At 40.9% G+C, this 19,402-nt stretch overlaps 2 protein-coding genes across 11 annotated transcripts in view; one reads left to right on the top strand and one right to left on the bottom strand.

The window, feature by feature from the left end:
- The window catches only part of AGPAT4 (1-acylglycerol-3-phosphate O-acyltransferase 4), an 86,783-nt gene extending 82,072 nt beyond the window's left edge, over positions 1-4,711 (top strand). For both annotated transcript variants that reach the window (XM_074862985.1, XM_074862986.1), the window contains exon 9: positions 1,870-4,711. In XM_074862985.1, coding sequence (XP_074719086.1) covers positions 1,870-1,961 — 92 coding nt within the window. In that variant the 3' untranslated portion in view covers positions 1,962-4,711. The remainder of the gene's footprint in view (positions 1-1,869) is intronic.
- Positions 4,712-5,166: 455 nt separating this feature from the next.
- Positions 5,167-19,402, bottom strand: part of MAP3K4 (mitogen-activated protein kinase kinase kinase 4) — a 124,302-nt gene continuing 110,066 nt past the window's right edge. For 7 of the 9 annotated variants that reach the window (XM_074862983.1, XM_074862976.1, XM_074862977.1 and 4 more), the window contains 8 exons: positions 18,766-18,957; positions 18,019-18,089; positions 15,624-15,740; positions 13,977-14,136; positions 7,697-7,819; positions 7,063-7,169; positions 6,677-6,856; positions 5,167-5,713 (listed from right to left, as the gene is read on the bottom strand). In XM_074862983.1, coding sequence (XP_074719084.1) covers positions 5,693-5,713; positions 6,677-6,856; positions 7,063-7,169; positions 7,697-7,819; positions 13,977-14,136; positions 15,624-15,740; positions 18,019-18,089; positions 18,766-18,957 — 971 coding nt within the window. In that variant the 3' untranslated portion in view covers positions 5,167-5,692. Of the gene's footprint in view, positions 5,714-6,676; positions 6,857-7,062; positions 7,170-7,696; positions 7,820-12,971; positions 13,084-13,976; positions 14,137-15,623; positions 15,741-18,018; positions 18,090-18,765; positions 18,958-19,402 lie in introns of those variants that run through there. The other 2 variants (XR_012628182.1, XR_012628183.1) reach the window with 2 other exon arrangements.

Below are 19,402 nucleotides of genomic sequence, written 5' to 3'. Positions count from 1 at the left end.
GTCACTGGGCAGCACTGAGAAGAGCCTGGCTCTGTCTGCTTTACACCCTCCCATCAGATGTTTATACACACTGATAAGATTGCACTGAGGTCTTCTCCAGGCTGTGACCAGTCCGAGCTCTCAGCCTCTCCTCGTATGAAAGATGTTCCCTCCACTCCCTTAATCATCTCTGTGACCTTCACTGGCCTCACTCTAGTCTGTCTCTCTCTTGTACCAAGGAGCCCAAACTGGAGCCAGCACCCCAGACATGCCTCCCTAGTGCTGAGCAGGGGGAAGGATCATCTCCCTCAGCCTGCTGGAAATCCTCTTCCTAATGGAGCCCTGGGCAACTTTGTCCTCCTTTCCCACAAGGGCACACTGCTGGCATCTACCAGGAAGCCCAGGTCCTTCTCTACAGAGCTGCTTTCTAGCCTATCTTCTTACTTAATTACATATTCATCTTTTTCATGTTGCCTTACTTAACATTTATAACATTTGCTCAATAGTCTGTGCTCCGCTTCAGAAGAGGTTGCTTGAAGCACAAGAGAGAAGCAGCTATTTAAAAAGCGATGATTTTGCATGGTTGATGTGGTAGTACCAGGTTACAGCTGCACAAGCAACTGGTAAAGCACAGAGCAGCACTGGTTACCAGCTGACAGCCCTTGCCCCTGCCTGTGCTGAAGAGCAGCAAACGCCCCTGGGCACAGGGTGTTTTATCAGCCCTGCTGTTCACACTTGATGCCAGGCAGTGGTATGAAGCCTCTGGCTTTTCTTGGTGATCTCGGGCTCTGACTTGAGCATAAAGAGTCCTTTGGCTGGTGAGGAATTGTTCAGGGTCATCTTAGAGAGGTGAAGACTGATGGGAATGAGACTTCTAAGAGCATCTCACAGCACTGTGCCTTTTCACTGCTGGTCAAGAAGAAACTGGATTTGGAGGCTTAGGGTAGGTTTGTGGCTTTCTTGGGTTCTTGGGGGTTTTTTGGTTTTGTTTTTGTTTTTTTGTTGTTGTTGTTGTTGTTGGGTTTTTTTGTTTTTAGAAAAAGCATTCTGAGTGAAGGTGTTTGTGACTTCCAAGTAGGTTTAGGCCTGAAAGAAGCATGGCAGTTCTGGATACGTACAGTAGCTGAGCAGAAGTTTGGGGAATAACAGATTTTGGGCGGCTGAGCCCCTTTACAAAAAAACCTCAAAACTGTTAGAGGAGGGTGAGGGCTTAGGCTAAGTTGCATTTAAGTTAAACAGCCACTTCAGGTGCTACAAATAAATAAAAGTCTCATGCATGGTGAATTACTACTACTAAATCAAATATAAAAGTCTTTTAAATTCATCTTGCCTCTTATAATGGACTGTTTTCATGAGCTGTAGTTAAAAAAATGTCACAACTTACATTTTTTTTAATCAAGATCTGAGTGCCCTTGCACTTGCTTGTATTCTTCCAGGCACAGGGGCAAGCAGAATTCCCTTCCCCTGTCACACCTTGCATGTGGACGCATTAGTACATTTGTCACACAACTCCAGGGAGCCAGGTAATGCCAGCAGCCCCAGAGCACCCCCATTCCACAGCCAGCCTTGCTAAGGCTTAACAGGGCTGAGCACATCACGCCTGTGCCTCTCACACCCGTGATGGCTCCCGCTGGTGGGAGAGGATGTGTCTAGCCTGAGGCCAGTGAGTGAGGATCCTCCTTAACGAAATACCGTGGGCAAATTACTTGATAGAGGGGCAGGGGGGTGAACCTTTCATCAGAGGTCAGGTAGGGGTAGGACAGGTAGAGTTACCTTTAATGCTGTGCTGCTGTAAGGCTGAGAACAGTTAGTCTCTTTCAGAATGTTAGACCTGTACAGATCTTCAGCCTTTGTCTGCAAGCAGATTTTAACTTTATTTTTGTTTTGCAGCTTCTGTTGGTGTCAGATGGATGATAGGCGTTACAGAAATTAACAAGGGCTCCACCTATGGCAACAATGACAACAAGCAGAAACACAAGTAGTATCTTCAGAGACTGCTTCAATCCAAAGGGAACAAATGCAACTTCTGAAAACTCTTAAGTGCGTATCATGGTCCTTCAAGTGAGATCAGAGGAAGGGTAGGATGAGCAATTGCCATGCATATCTGAATTTGTGCTCCTGTTATTTTTCTCTGCGGGTTTGGGCTGGATGACACGCTTGAAAGATGCACTCCGTATATTCTCCACAACAGGTTTGCATTTGTTTGGTTGGTTTGTTTTCCTATAAAGTGACTTAAGTTTTGAAGAAAAAAAAAAAAAAAATTACAGTGTGCTTGTATGATGAGACTCTACCTGGAAACTAACCAGAGGTGCAGGCTTTATCTTTCTTAACTTGCTCTAAGGAACGGATAAACGTCGGAAGATTGTTACAAGATGATTAAAATTGATAGTTGTGTAGATCACACGTTAACAGTTTAACAACCATAATCTGTCAATGTTTAAATACAGTAAGATGCTCTGCTTGGTTATTACCAGTATTGGACTGAAGCAGCTCTACTGAACTGGCAGAATTGTAGTAGAGTTTTTCTACATCTAGAACTTATTCCCACAGTGTGCACCACATGGCCCTTTCACTCTTCAGCCAGACCCTGGCTAAGGGCCCGCTTTGTTAGATCAGAAGAGCCCTGCAGTGGCATAACCTGGAGTGGAATTTGGCCTTGTGGCCTGAGCAAAGCTAAGTTCTGTCTTTCCCCAGGCAATACATCAGAGGCATAGCTGAAACCTGTAATTCTTTTGAGAGTAAATGCCATTTATAGTTTGGAAAAACTGAGGTAATAAAATTCCTTTCAGCTTTAAACATTGATTAAAATTCTAGGCCTTCCTAACAATGGTAGAAACAAAACAACTGGGTATGCTGTAACTAAGCAGTGCAAAGCATGCATTAAAAGTTATGCCCCACACCCATACTGTTGTGATCCCAATTAATCTGCTTGTCTGTCTTTTCTGATAAATTAGTTTACATGGTACCTCACGACAGTCAGCCTGAGGTAATAGTTAAATCATCTTTTGCTTTTCTTTTGGGGAGAAGAGGGGAAGTAGGAGAGAGACCTAGGACAGCGCTATGACTTATTTTTTTTATGGCTGTCTGGACTTGCTTTGACACCCTTCTGAATTAAGTAAAATGAGATTCAAGCTCCTTGGGAAAACTGTGTTGCTCTGACATCCCTGGTACTGATTCCAGGGCAGCCTCCTCTTGTTTTTAAACTTGAAGAGTTAAGAATATGTAAGTTACTAAAAAAAACCTTGATTAAAAAAAAGAAAAAAGGAAAAGGAGGGGACTTCCAACTATCAGCAATTACAACTGAAAAAACCCCAGTCTCTTTAAATCTAAAGATACTGATGCTGAGCAGTGGGGATTATGATTGGCACGTTCAGTGACAGTACATTTTCACTGCACATAGGCCTAAACAGTGACATTCTAGGACTGAAGAGCCTGTGTGTCTCTAGAGAAGAAGGTAAGCAGTCTTGGTTCTGGCAGCTGGTATAAAAAAAAATTTCCTTTCCTATAATAAAACTGAGGCCAGAAGAAATGGGCTAATAGAACACAAATCATTCCATGAAATATGTATTTGCTGTTTGGTATATCAGATCATCTAGGAACTAGTCTTTTTAATATGCAGCACTGAAAGAGCAGGTATAATAGTGCTTTTAGCATGGGGCAGTAAGTAAATTTTTTTGAGAGTGGAGGGAGCGAAACATACAATGTGAAGGAAGGAATAGGCCTTGGGAAGTGTGAGGGATAATTTTGGGGGTGCTTTTCCCCACCTGTCTTGTGTACACATACATTCCCTATGCTCTGAAGCTTTCTGCAACAAGTTGTATGATGTCACAAACGTAAACTTGGGCTTTAGTGTAGTTTTTTAACACATGAAATATAGCCCGAGAACAGAAAATACTGCCATGCTTGCACTGCTTTTCTTTTAATAAAGCACATGCCCTGCACTTTATTTGCTAAAACAGTCTTAACAGTGGAAAACCAAGTACTGTAACCTGTAGTAGTGCCTGAAGGTCCAGCTATGGCAGCAGTGCATCAGGCAGTTAATGAGCCAGGCCTGAAGGCACTGTAATAGCAACACTTTGAAAATGTGTGGGGGTGGGAGAGAAAGGTGATCTCTCCAAGCTAGCTTTCTGCTATCACCCTTACCTGACAGACACATCAGGCTTTTCTCAGGGTGGCAGAATGAACCCTGTATGCAGGGGTGAGTAGTTCTGAGCAGCAAATACATATTCGTGTAGTGATAGAGACTAGCTTTTTGCCTCTTTAGAGCCACTGATTTAACATGGTGGTACATTTAACGTTCCTTATGAATCTTAGTCCTTTCCTCCCCAACTGCATGCAGTGCTACTTCACCCAGAGGAAAACACCAAACATGTAAATACTTCTGAAAGAGTATTTAGACCATTTCACACCCCATTTCCCTGGGACCAACCCTTAGAACAGGCTGAGGGCCAAACACACCACTCCTGGCTCCATCCTCCTAAGCACTTCTAGAATCCCAGCACACAAGAACTTGCACCACTGGGCCCTTCCAGCGTTCACTGGCAGACACAGAAAGCTTAATGGTACTTGCCAAAGTTAAACTAGTCCAGTTCACTGTATTAAAAGAATGACATATGTCATTAGGAAGCAGTGTTTGCCCCTTGTCCCCACAAGCAACTGTATGTTCTACAACTGCCTTAACAAAAGTAGTCTTAACGTTTGTTTATACAAAAATAAAAGTATAAAAAGGAAACATGCAGTGAATGAGTTTTCTTTTGGTCAGCAACAACAAACTAGTAAGTTTACTTTTCACCTTTATCCTGACTCACCAAAGCTGTCTGCAGTTCCCCTTTGTGTATAAGGGCACCTGAAACAAGGCTCCCTGTTCACAGTACTCACGTTCAGGAAGCAAGTTACTTCAGACTGTGGCTCTATCCCTTATATAACTAGATAGTGTCAGGAATTGCACATCACCATATTTCCTCAGGAGGGGATGAAAGGGGGGACCTTAATTCTGTTACCACTTGTGTAAGAAGCATCTTGTGTAACTGCCCATCTTGAACTTGACAAACATTGACTACTGCAATATAAGAGAAGCTTATTCCAGTTCGGTTAGCTTAGAAGTCTTAAACAAGCATTGAAAAAAAGTTTAAAATGTGACACAATGCCACGTACTTATTTTCAGAAGAAAAACCCTTCACCAACAACTCCTAAAATAAACCATTTATTGAGAAAAAACTTTTTTTAAAATTTCATTAATCAGCCTTGTGCATAACAAATCTGAAGCTTGCCAAAAACAAATAAACAAAAAACCAGTAAAAGTTCACAGTCAGTGCACTCAACAAACAGTTTAAAAAACAAGGTCCATAACGCCTGATAACACTACAGCATTTTTCTGAACCTAAAGAGTTCAAAAATACTACGTATTAACATTACAGTTCTCAATCAAATGAGAAACGGGAGAAAGAACAAAAAAGGTATGGTCCATATACAGTAGTAATGGCACTTTCACTGAAACATGCAGCTTCTTCCAACTTGCAGACACTGTCACATGAGCAACATGTGCCAAGTAAAACATACAGGAGCAGCAGAGAAAGTGACCCTCGTCACTTGTGCAGTCTTCGAAAGTTCAACTTTTATACTGTTTCTCAGCACAGTCTTTATGTAAATATTACATACAGTAGTGATTAAAAGATATCTTGCCAGAATAAAAAAGGCCAGAGATTGAATAACTTCATTCTTCATCTGTGCAAACCTGTGGACAGAAGGGCAATTAATTCAGTTGTCTCCCTACTGCAGCAAGAAGATGACAACGGATCAATCTCTTTTGCAGCTTCACTGAACATCTTTGAAGCTTTCTTCTTTCTCCCATGTTAGACAGATAAGGAATGACAAGTGTTTATACGTGAATACTGATGTTTCCACTGTCACTGTGCCACTCTCAGGTGCCTAAAGCAGCATTCTGCCTCTGCCTCTGAGGGATGGGATGTGGCTGCAGTTGCACTGGTGAGAGGGATGGGTATGATGATCCTAAAACACTGTTACTGAACCAGAATACCAAAGTGAACAACTTTACACTGGAAAATGGGACAGAATTCAATAACCTACTGTGCTTCTACTTCAAAAAAGAAGTTACTAATACACCTAAATTTGGAGCTCTGAATATTTGCTATTCTTATGCAAAGACTCAAACCATAGTTCATGCAAGAACTGCAGATTGTTACGCCAACTGCCAGATAAACATTCGGTGTGAACTTAATGTGAAGTATGAACTTCAAAAGCAGACCCTCGCACTAGAAGGATGGTGGAGTTCTCACGCATGTGCTTGTTTCACATTTAATGGAGGGGACCCTTATCTCTCTACTACAGAGGTCTGTGCATATGTACTCGTTAAAACTTTAGGCACAGAGCCCTTCAGATCCAATTAACTACCACTGAATTTAAGCTTGACAAGTCTTTTTAACATAATGCATCTCAAAACAGCAGTAAAAGTTTATTGCATGCTGCACACCAGGTTCTTTTAGTCAAATGTTCACTAGCAACATCACATGTGCTTTGGAAAAGTTGCCAAACCTTGTATTCTGGACGGTATCGGCTTGATACCAGCCTCCCACCGTGATACAAAGCCCTGCAGCACAGCTGTGAACGATGAAGCCAACTATAAAGTCTGTTTCTGACTCCCACCTACAGTCTTTGTAGCCAAAGCCATGAGACAAACCTTGACAAAAGGGTGATCGAGGAGCTGGCTGGCCGTCCACCTCATCTTTGGGTCGCTTTCCAGGCAGTGGCAAAGGAAGTCTTTCCCTTCTGGGCTCACTTTGTCAGGAATAGGAGGTTTATGACCCATCCCCACTTTATACATGATCTGGAAGTTGTGCTCATATTCGTGCCAAGGCCTCTGCAACAGGTAACAGCATTGTGAAGTGCAAGGTTTAGAGAGCAGCTTGCTGTCCCACAGAGCATGTATTTCTGTACCCCGGGAAGTTAAAAACCACCCCAGTACTTGCAGACTTAAGTGTGACAGATTGCTGGGAGTGGCACCAGAATTGGCAGGGAAACTGCTAAGAAGAGTTTGCACTCATTCAGTACATGAAACATCCTTACCTTGCCGGTGACCATCTCTATAACAACACAGCCGAGGCTCCAGATGTCTGCTGCACGTCCGTGTCCTTCTCCTTTAGCTCTAGTAATTACTTCCGGAGCCATGTACGCTTTGAAACAACACATAGGATGTCATCAGTTCATACAGCAAAAGGAACAGAATACATTAAGTGATTAATAGGGCAAACCAAATGCTTTTTAATATATCTGTAATGAAGTACCACTCAGCTTTTCTTGCTCTGTTTTGTCATTTGCTGGCTTCTTGTTCTTTGACACATTTGCAGCATAATTGTCTTTCAGTTTGAAAAGTGATAGTGAAAATTCTGGTACAATACATGCTCTCAGTTATTTTCATTTTTAAAAAATAGATGAAGCAGCTGTTCAGTGAGAACAGTACCGCTGCAGAGAAAGATACAGCCCCAGAAAACACAAGCTCCAGCATCTTTATAGTTACCTGACAAATACAATTTTCTCTCTCCAGCTATATCATTCATTGACTGTTTTGGCTTCTGGATGTAAAGCATATCTAACTAGCCAAGGTAAAATCAAGTTTCCCTGAAACACTGTTTTACTCCAGCCCAGAGGTATCTTCTTTTATGTAACTAGACAAGTATCTGCCTAGCACATGCCTCCTTACCTGCAGTCCCCAGAGTACTGTTCACTTCTCCAGGCATTGTTTGTGTGTTGTTCTTAAGTTTCACCGAGCAGCCAAAGTCTCCTAGTTTAATCAGTCCAGATGAGGTAAGAAAGATGTTGGCTCCTAGGAAACACAACGAAAGACAGTAACATTTGTTAAATCAGTGCTGAATTGAGGAATGAGGGCTTCTCAATATACTCTTGGAAGTTACACAGTAGATGGTAATAGCTGAATTCGCACTTAGATCTCTACCTGTGGATTAAACGTGGAATATGATAGCATTAGAGATGTTCCCCAAAGGGTACATTACCATTAACCAATGGGATTTTTGGTGGGTTTGTGTTAACACTAAATGTACTGGAAGCTGACAACAAGAAGTGTTCAAAACACAAAGCAGTACGGCAGGCAAACTCATCAGCTTTCCATATGTGCTCATTATGAGAAATTACTCCTCCAGGAATTTATGAATTCCAGTGCTTATCCTTGTGAGCACTGCACTGCGAAAAAACACCCATCCTTACGGAACTTCCCGGCAGAGGCCATTGCTGCATCTTTCCAGTTCTGCTGAGTCAAGACAGATGATATCTTACAGCTGTGTCGTCACTGCCAGCTTGCAAAATGGACCTTATAGCATTTTATTACATGTACTACCAAATGCCTGCTATTGTGCTCTGCTTCCAGAAGAATTTTTGGAGGAGGGCTACTGTTATAATAGCTGGCTACACTGCCAGTTTGCACTAGAAAAAAATTTCCCTAGCATGCTTGAAAGATCCAAGGGGAATCTGCAGTTGGCCTCAAGTTACTTCCTCCACACAACACTGCAAAATAAGCCAGGTGGTTTTGATAACCAGTGGTTTTCTTTCATTCCAACATCCTGCCAAAACACATGTTGACAGCCAACAGAAAACAGGTAGAGCAGAGGGAGCTCACTATACACGTCAGGCCAAATCCTGGATTCCGCAAGTATCACAACAAAACCACAAGTAGGTTGCAAGAGTCACCTGGCAGAAATACAGCTTCAGCTGTGATCTCTCTAGAGGAAAGGTGAATGGTTTGCACAGAACAAAACTGCCCACCTATTCTAGGAGTAGGCAAATGTTGGGGACTTTTGTTACACATAGCGTTTCCCACATCACACAGAGGATTCTTTAAAAAACAGCTCATCTGAATACAACCTTCGAAAATTTCTCACTTTGTTCCACCTTGAACATAGGTCAGCGCAGGAATTCTTGGCTGCTCCCTCCTTTGTGTTATGTTCCCTCACTTAACAACTTTTTCCAGTTAGCTTGGCTGGGCATCCCCAAGATATTCAAGGAAAATAAAAAGAATCCTCAAAAAGCTCAAGTCAAAAAAAGGCAGTGCAGGTCAATGATGCCAAAACCCTGCCCATTTCTCAAAGGGCTTCTCTAACTACTATGAGAAAGCACAATTTATTTAGTCCAACAGGTGTTGCACAGAACTGCACTATAAAAGGGGGAGAGAAATCATTAACAGACATAAATTCCAACCTTTAATTACTGTAAGCCTTTTACAAGTTCTGAAAGAAGAATTAACTTTCAGTGAATACAACTTTTCTGCACATTGTGTCTGTAAGTGTTCCACTCCTGGCATTCAGGCGCCTGCACATACTCAAGATCAGAATTCGTTGGCTGGGATCTGCAGTTTGCCCCCATAGGGACACAGGTGTCCTGAGTCACCCTGCAACCACAGGCACGTGTAACAGAGCTGGGTAGACCATCCCTCAGCTCCCTGAATGAAAGAGAATCCAGAAACACACCAAAGCAGTACAAGAAGGCAGCTCGATAGGACACTAAATATGGGCAACGCATTCAAAGAGTGACACTTACTTACTCTATCAGCAACTTTTTCCTTTGAGCTACTGCCCACAGCTTTTCTGTTTCTGTTTTCAAGCAATTACTTATCACATAGAAAGTAGATGCACTTAGCCCACACAAAGAGCTTAGGAAAAACTGCCAACACTAGCCAACACTTTTACAAGGATGTTTTGGAAACCTAGGTTCCCATTCCTCAAGAAAGAGCATGCAGATTTCATGGAAGGCTACAAAGTGGTTTCTGACTACTGCAGTGGGTTGAAACTGGCAGAGCTGAAGTACAACCATCTCTCTTGTGACTGAATCTAAAGCTATTGTGACAGTTTGGTTTAATACAGTTCAGAACCTACTTACAAGGCCTTTCAAACTCAAGTTTGTCCCTTTAAAAAAAAAAAAAAAAAGAGACAATTTAGCATAAATGTTACTGTGAAAGCTCCTGTGAGCCTTTGTCCTGAAAGCACCTGGAACTGTCACATGGAACAAAGCAATGAACCAGCTTCACCACAAAGAAAGAGCACTTGAAGACTTGTGTTGCTGACATCTTCTGTCAGCTGATTAAGGCTTCCACTGATGCGCTGTCCACTGGAACCTCTGTTCTGTAAGCTGCTTGGTCTCTGCTTCAGAGACCAAGACCAAACTCTAGAAGGAGTCTTTAAAAAGGGTCTCCTTGTTAGATGAAACCTGCACAGAATCCAGCAGGACCTGGGTAAGAGAACAGGATACACAAGGACACTACTTTGAAGGTGCGTGATGCTTTTTACCTGTGACCGTTAGTGCTGCTACTGGGAATGTAACGGAATTCATACCGTATCTACATGGTTAATAAGCAAAAGAATACCAGAGACCATGGCTAAAACGGCAAAAAGGCACAATACACCCATCTATTCCTTCTCTCCTCCTACACATACACTATCAAAAGCATCTTCATTGGATGTACTTGGCAGAGGCAAGAGGTAGCCCGGTTCTGCACAGCCCTACTGCCATTTATACCACAAGATCTTCTGGGCAGACTGCAAACAAAGAGCAAATGTCAAAAGCCATACCCTTGCTAGAGAAAACAACAGCTATGACCCAAAGCATTTAAACTGAAGTTTCATGCCTTGTATTTCTGTGCCAAGTCAGCCACATATTAAGTGCAGTGAAAACTACACTAGCATGATATTCCAAAGGAGCTAGTGTAAATACTGTGTCTCCAAGGAGCAGTACCAAAAGCCCCACTAAACACTGTGGCATAAATCCACAAAGAGAGAGGCAGCTCATAGACATTCCTCAGTCGGTACTTAAGCAGTACAGCAGCCAAATTCACTCAAGAAACAAGCAGGCCAAGTGCTACCCTTTGATGAGAAAAATCAGCTTTAGCATCCTCTTTTACTTTAGAAAGTGTGACACATGCTCGTAGTCTCCTGTTGAACAGCCTTCTGTCTCTTGTCCAATGGCCTTCCTTCCCCTGTGCTCATCATGAAGACATGAAGGCAGAAATTTTGGGAGAGCTAACAACACAGTTAACAAGAGTTAAGACTTTGATGAAGGCTTCCCAGCCTTGAGCGTCTCATTCACAGGTTTCTGATTTACTGAAACTTCAGATACAATTTTCAGCATTCATTCTGAAAATGCAACCCGAGCACTCTTCAGGAATATGCTCTTCTCTCCCAGAGAGAAAGCACCAAGCACGACCTCAGTGATTAATTCTTGTCAATGCAACACTCGCGAGCCCACTCTTGGAGTGCTGTGTCTTGGTTTGGGGGTCCCCAATACAAGACAGACCAAGGGCATCAAGATGGTCAGAGGGCTGAGAGATGGGTTTATTTAGCTTCAAGAAGGGAAGACTGGAGGAGGAGGGGGGGATTTACTGGTGGGAGGATATCAAGAAGACAGAAACAGATTTTTTTCCTCAAAGGCACCCTGTGAAAGGATATGGGGCAACGGACACAAATAGCAACCTCTGCAAACTCCAGGGAGGTATCAGAAAAAAGTTTTTCACAATGAGGATAGGTCAGTCACTGGGACAGGGGCCTGGAGAAATGGGAATCTCCATCCTGGAGATATTCATAATTCAAGTGAACAAGGTCCTGAGCAGTCTGATCTAATTTGACATTCAGTCTGATACTGAGGTCAGCCCTATTTTGAACAGAGGACTCAGAAATGCCCAGAGACTCCTTTCAGCATTAAGTATTCCATCATTCTCAATCTTTGGGCAGAACAGCTTCCTTGCAAAAAAAAAAAAATGAAGTAATTGTAACTGAGGAATCTGGGCTTAGCCACAGGGGTTAAAATCCAATACCCAGGATAGAGATTAAAAAAAAAATACTATCCCAAAAGACTTAATCACCTGCTACATACTAGACCAACTACTTTACACACTGATGCAGACTGAGCAAAACCAGTGCAGCCAAGTGTAACAACCAGCCAACAACACTACCCTCAGTTTGCTCCCACAACCACAGGTTGAAAAAGGATTCAAGGCAGCTCTGTATTGCCTCATCTTTTACACTCACAGAACTGGATGCCATAATAGCATCTGAAGGACAACAGTGACACTAGTGGACACTACTAACCGAAAGACTGCATTTCTGAGCACAAGGTATTTGGCAGACACCAACTGCGGGACACGTATAAACAATTACTCTAAGAATTGTTCATCTGCTGCGGAAAGAAACAGATCCACAGTGATGTGCAGCAAACTGGCCACGAGAGTGTGATCTGACAGTGAGATCTGAAAGCAGTTTTAACAGTCTGAATGACATACTATCATTCTTCCCTATAAGAAGAGTACCTGACTACACAAGAGCTAAAAGTAAAACCAGAGTCTTCTGTACTGCTGTTAGCCTGAAAACTTGGGGATGCAGTGTTAGCATAAAAGGAGACAGAGAGCAAGAGACTTTCAATGTAACATCAGGCATCCTTTATAAAAATATTCTCTGCGGTCTGTCTTCATATTCTTTCATTAAGTTTTGGGAAGGTCTATACATAGATGTGTCTGCAGTGACCCTCTGTTTATAGCTCCTGTTATTCTCAAGGAACACCCCAACATTTGGTATGAGGAACCTGTTGCAACAGAAACGCCCTCACATAACACAGCATTACGGTTCCATTAAACAGCTCTTCTCACTTCACTGCATTTCCCTGATGAGAGGGAGACCTATTTGGAAATATATCTGGAAATCGGCAATGACATAGAGCACCACAAAAGAAAACCCTGTCAGCCAACCTTGGATTTTGATCACAATGAGCTTCCAGGAGAGCGGAATTCAGCTAAGCAGAACCTGGATATGGAATGATCAAGTAAAGGGCAAGGGGGGCACTGTGAAAAGCACGGAGGGAAATCCACAACTGGAGAAAAACCTTTGGTCAGGAAGGAGAAAAGGCAAGATTGCTGGGGAACAGGAGTGAGGGAAAGTGTTTTCTAGGAAAAAAAAGCCAAAACTGACTCAAGAGTGGCCTACCTGGGTGGGAGGCCTCTGGATCGTAGATAGTTCTTTTCCCAAATGAGAAGCACGAGGCCAAAGGACCAAGAGCAACTGGGAACCTCCTACACTGCTGCGGTGATTCAAAACCCTGTGAGCAAGAGGGACATAGAAACCCAGCATCGTTGGGTTGCACTGCCTTGTCATAAAATGAGCATTCGCAGGGCATATTGTGTGCATTTTTTCCCCTACCTTCTGTTAAGTTTCTACCATAGGTGAGCAAAATATGCCAGACTAACAAAAACAAGATAACTAGACATGGAGGATGTTCTTGGAAGGCGCAGGAAAAGAAAAATGAATGTGAAATGCGGACTGACACTGGGTGCCTTAAGCAAATGCCAAAACCAACCCCGCTTCAGTTACTGTAGTTCCAAGTCTGCTCATTTTGTAAGCAAAAGCTGAGAGCCAGGCATGAGTAGATAAATGTATGGCAAAAAACCCACTAGATAAGTAATTTTACCATATCCCTTCAACTTCTTTTAACAAGGCTTTTACGGCTATGTTTAATCAACCATTCATCTGAAATCTTAGAACTCTTCTGGAAAATGGGAATCACAAGGAAAAGTTCTGATGAACAACTCTAGCACTGTACACTGCTTGTCAGCTCCCAGAAAACACCACTGTTTCTTGCATAGATGAGAAAAACAGCATTATGTAACTCAGTACTAGAAATAAAAGGACCAAATTTGAGATTGGATTAATCCCCAACAATCTTAACAACCTCTACAGAAACTATATAAATTATGGGCAGAATTTATGGGTTTGCAATGACAACTGTTAATACTTTTTATGATCTGCACTTAAAAAGGAGCACGTAACTAGCCAGTAACTTGTAAATTGAAAATTGAAAAATGAGTGGAAGGCGTTACACACTTAATGGCTGTATAGATAATGTGCGCTAAATCTGCAAATACGCCCCCCATCACTCCACATCCCCAGCTACAATACTGAAACAACAACATTACCTTTTATGGTTAACATTACCTTTAATGTCTCGATGAACAATACCATGTTCATGTAGTACATTGATAGCAATCGTGATTTGCTTTGAGTAGAGCCTAATGACATGCTCCTGAAGGCCCAGTTTTGATACCTCCTCCAGAGTGCCCTCATCACAGTACTCCATGAAGATGTACATTTCTTCCTGTTGTGGGAACCAAACCGGATTGCATTGGTTTCATTCTTTTTTCTTTTTTCCCTTTAAACACTGAATTAGGATCAAGTTTTCCTTCCATCCTTCATTGTTTGTGACAAGAGTAATGGAAGTACCATCTAACGTTTTAATGGAAGTCCTCTTACCATGGAATATCTAATAAATCATCTCTTCAGAACTCTATTCTCTTGGGCATGCTTCAACCTAATATACTCTATTGCACAGCTATGGAAAAATCTCTGCTACATGTCTTACCTGCATCATTTGTATGTAACCGATACTGTATGGTGGCATAAAATCCGTTAGTTTGGCATCAACCAAAAAGTACTTTGAAAATCTTGTAGGTATATTATGCAGAAATACAAAAAGATCCTTTGCATATTTAGAAGAAAGGTAAAATGTTTTGGGCTTGTGGGTTTTCTTTCCTCTCCCAGTTCCTGCAACATCATGTGTTGATTTCTTGGGGAGGGCAAGTTTTTTGTTGCTGTCTGTGGCTTGAACAAGCATGCCAACTCTAACTCACTTCAAGGAAAAGTTTGGTTCTTGTTCCCTTTTTCTGTCTCCAAGCCCAGCCAATTTCAGCTAGACTTAATTAATACAAAAAGATGGCAAAGACATTAAGCTCTTAGAACTAGCCTGAGAAACCAATGACCCAGTGGCACAGACACCCAAAGCTGTGTCCCCAAGTAAAGAAATGCAGACAGAAAGCAGCCTTTGTCCCCTTCCAAACCAGCAAATGGGTCAGCAGATCAACCCATTCATATTGAGCAAATCAGTGAAAAGCACACACCACTTTCCAGCCAGACACCAGGCATCCTGCTCCCAGCCCACCTCACTGGGTAGAGGTACAGGAATGACCTGAGACTCACAGCAGGAGGTGGGGAGGGCACATGGGAAGCAGAGAGTAATAAAAAGCTGGGTGTCTCAGCACGCAACTCTGGAATCCAACTCCGTAAGAAAACCAGGCTTCATTAGTTCTGCTGCTCAAGCAAGAAAATTCATTCTACCTTCTGAAGAAGATGCTAGCTGAACTCCAAAAGATCTGCTTCCTTAAGATACTTGTCTGGCATCAAGATTTAAATGCCAACACAAAATTTTTCCAGGAATCAACAAGATACTCGTACAACCTTTGCTGCTAACAGTGAAGGGTTTTAGGCTGTCTAGTCTTTATCTACATGCAAAAGTCACCATACCATATAGCTTGGTTTTAGAGCAGTTAAACAGAGCAGCAGCTCCAGCATTACTTGCTCTATTCACTTATTGCAAACCTTCTCTGTCTATGTACCAGTTCCAAAAGATTTCTCCAAACTATGTTTCAGAGACCTCAACATTCAGCAGAAAAAAGACACTACAATTCAGAGACATCCAGACAATTAAGCTAAACTAGAATGTTCTCAAGTAAAACCTCCATGATCCAAGGCTTCTTAAAATTTTCTCTCAGCCCTATAAAAAAGCCCCAGTAATTTAGGTTTTCTTACCCTATGGAGCTCCACACCAAAATAACGAACAAGATTAGGGTGCTTGATGCCTTCAAAAATCTTCAGTTCATCAGCTGTTTCTTTGATGGTTTTGTGATCGTTAGGTTGAAATCTTATCTGCAAGAGAGGTTTTTTCATTATTTTGCCACTATTTCAAATTACTAAGGAAAAAAAAAAAAGAAACCAACAAAACAGAAAACCAAACAACCCATCATAAACCCAAACACAAACCAAGAAAACAGCTAAAAAGCTGTTCTTTTTTTTTTAAACAGCATAATCACACAAAAAGCTCCAAAATCCCTCCACCCCCAAACTTAAACAAAAAAGACCAAACTATTTTTGAAAATTACATACAAATATGATGATTTATAAACTATGTAAGAGCAAAATGATGTTACTTAAATGTATACACATGTGTGCACATATTTATCTCTTCTGAGCTTGCCTTCTAGCTTAAATGTGGTAGATAGACACAGTACAAGAGAATCTGAACATCAGTGAGAGCTATCATTCAAGAAAGACTAGTTGCCAGGTACTTTATCAGTGGAGATTCTAAGGGATTTCTTTGAGGGGTTTCTTCGTTAAGAATGAGGCAGTTGTAAGGAAAAAGTGTGGCACGGAACAAATACAGTCATAAAGGTTTTGATGGAAGAAATACGTTTTCATTAGTTCTGCTACAATATGCTGTGATGGATTTTTCATGGAGGAAAAAATTATCAAGTCTTCTGAAAAACTGATTTAAAGCTTCCATTCACACAAAGATAAGCAAAATTCATAGCAAGTTATGGAAGATGATACATTTACCATACTGGTAGAAAGCAGAAACTTCATTAATTGAATACAGGACAACTGCTAGAGAAATAAATGCACGTACTTTACCTTTGGTTGCTAGGATGCTATAATTGGTTTTGTTCTGTAGAGCAATTCCAGAATACAGTTTGTACTCAAACAGTGGTAAAATTAAATAAATGGAGATTACAAAAAGGTGACAAATGACCTTCAAGTATTTTACGTATTTCCTAACGCTGCAAAGTTGCAATACTATGTATTTGCAGTGAAGATTGTTCACTATAATTTGTAGAGATTTTAACAACACTGGTTAAGACAGTAAAGTCTGAAGAAATCTCAGGGGAGAGGGGGGATACAATGTTTTTAGCCTGTTTAAAAATAAGTAAATAAATCTTCCCCCAAGGTACTCTCAAGGAAATCCACAAAAGCCTTTATTTGGAAGTTGCAAACATTTTGCCTTTAAGCCCACAGTGGGGAGGCAGGAATGGTTCTTGGTGAAGTAATTCTGGAAGTTAAAAATACTACAGAAGAAGGCAGCATACTGTATATTTAGCCTACTAGTGAAACATCTGTCAAACAAGGTCCATTTAACTTATCTGAACTTCTGCTAAAGAGCACACATAATGCTAATGTGTAAAAAGCACCTGCATCTAGAAAGAAACTTTGAGTTCCAGAAACAGAGCGCTACTGTTGGGGGGGGAAATGTTATTTCATCGGGAGAAAAAAACCAACACAAAACCAACAACCATAAAATTTCAAGCATTGGTAGTAGTCAGTGAATGAGTATGGTATAAGTAGTTAAGCACAAGCCCAGCCTTGCTTTTCCACACCTTTGAGATCACATACGTATTGTGTGTGTGGAAAAACTGGCTCTTAAAATGTAACTGCTCTAACATCAAATGGCTGGCTGGCATGGTAACTGTTGTGAACAGTTGTTGCTTGCAGTTGTCTGAAGATGTAGAAATGCAATAAAACTAAACAACACAAATATTGCAAAAAACAAGGTGCTGTAGGGAAGATGGATCTCTACACCTACACAGCTTTACTTACTTCTATCCTGAAAATTAAATTTTCTGTACCCACCAGGTTAGTCAACAGTTTTGTGACTCAGCCTAGCTCACTTAAACTACAGTAGAAGCTGAAAAACATCTGATGTGATACTTCCTATCTTTTTCTCCCAGGAATGAACTAAAAAAGGAATAAAACGTGAGATGAAATACTGTAAAGTAAAATGTAAGTTTGTGTACAGTCTTCACTCATCAGAAAACTCTTTCAAAAATAATTTAAGATCTCTTAATGGGAGTTCACACATATCAAGCAAGCATTCATCAAGTTCACAACATCCCTATGAGATTAGTAAAAAAAGCATTATCCATTTTACATACATTTAAATTGTAAGTTGTAAACTTAAAAGAGAAAGCTTAAGCAACTTAAGGAGGAACAAGTCATAATAGCAGATGTGACTACATGAAGAAACAATTTGTCTTCCCATCCTTTCCCGGTTAGCAACAGTGTTCAGAAACCCTTAATGCCTGCTAAGTCATGCACATTTGGATCGCAAAAAAAACCCAAAGACAGCACTGATTCTTGTATACAGAGTACTCACTTCCTTCATAGCCATCAGCTCTCCAGTGTCAACACTGATACAAGTATAGACCTTTCCATACTGGCCTTCACCTACAGAATTAAAATAAAAATAAGAACAATTACACTACCTTCAATTAGCAACATGTACATCAACTGCAATAAGAAAACATCACTGAAATCTGAGCTTGCCAAGGTTATTTAACCTTTATATTAATTTAAAATTTCAAGTAGCTTTTAACCTGTAAGACCTAATACTATATTCATAGTCCTGAATTCAAGCTGATTAAAAGAAAAAACACGACATTAACAGGCTGACCTGAAAGAAAACTTCTCATGAATATCAGGATTTTCCCCACAAATCCCAAACTAGAAAGGAAACAATGATCACATGGGGGAAAGGACAATATTGGTGAATTAAACAAATCACAAAGTTTGTGCTCATTTCCATTCATATTTCTGGTTCTTCCAAAAGCACAACTCATTTTATAGGGTTAAACGCATGCAGGAATCATAGGATCATAGCCAAGTAACTGTCCTAACCAAATCCTTCTCCTCCTTTGTTTCTTGTTATTTGACCAGCGAAAACTTCACTGAATTTCTATATAAAGGAGATCCTAGATGCAACAGTATTTTGTGTTTTAACATTCTGATTTCAGTAAAGCTTATATTATCTATGCAGAGATCCAAGATCTCAAAAGACAGTCTTAGATTTCCTTCAAAAATACTAAGCTTGGTATTCTGATAAATGAAGGTATAATGAACATACCAATTTTGTTTCCTCTCTGCCACTTGAAAGTCACTTTCCTCAAACCTACATGCATGACATTATCATAAGATTTCGGTGTGTCACAAACTTGGCCAATGATGTTCTTCCTCCTCATCTCTCTGTATCTCCTTTCTTCAAACAACTGAACGGACTTTTGAACAGCTTCAATCGGTGCTTGCTTGGAAGCAGTGTCTAAAAAGAGTGATGAACAATTTCCTTGATTGAGAAATATTCACTGCGTTTTTATTTTGTGACCTTTTGATATCACATGAAGTGACCTGAGTTAGAAGACAGCTATTTTGTGAGTCTAATTTAAGATGTAGGAAAAGAATAAAACATTTTAGCAATCACATATGAAATTAAAGTAAAATGAGAATACTGGTACTTTTCTCATCATCTCTTACTTGATTCAAGGAAATTAAACGTATGAAATGCAACATACTTGTTTGCATTTGGCCTGTAACTAATCACCGATAGTGGAAATATGTTAGGGTCATTAAGAGCACCAAGGAAAGGACAGGTAAGGTTTTGCTCTACAGAGATACAAGAGGTTTCTTGGAAAACTCATAGCATCTGTTATTTCAAAGATTTAGAAATATTAGATAACTCCAGCTTTCAAGTCTTATCATGAAACAGA

This window comes from Strix uralensis, chromosome 3 (genome assembly GCF_047716275.1).
Source record: "Strix uralensis isolate ZFMK-TIS-50842 chromosome 3, bStrUra1, whole genome shotgun sequence".
Classification (NCBI taxonomy): domain Eukaryota; kingdom Metazoa; phylum Chordata; class Aves; order Strigiformes; family Strigidae; genus Strix; species Strix uralensis.
The sequence above is the reverse complement of the archived record's forward strand: the minus strand, read 5'-3'. Positions and strand labels throughout refer to the sequence as shown.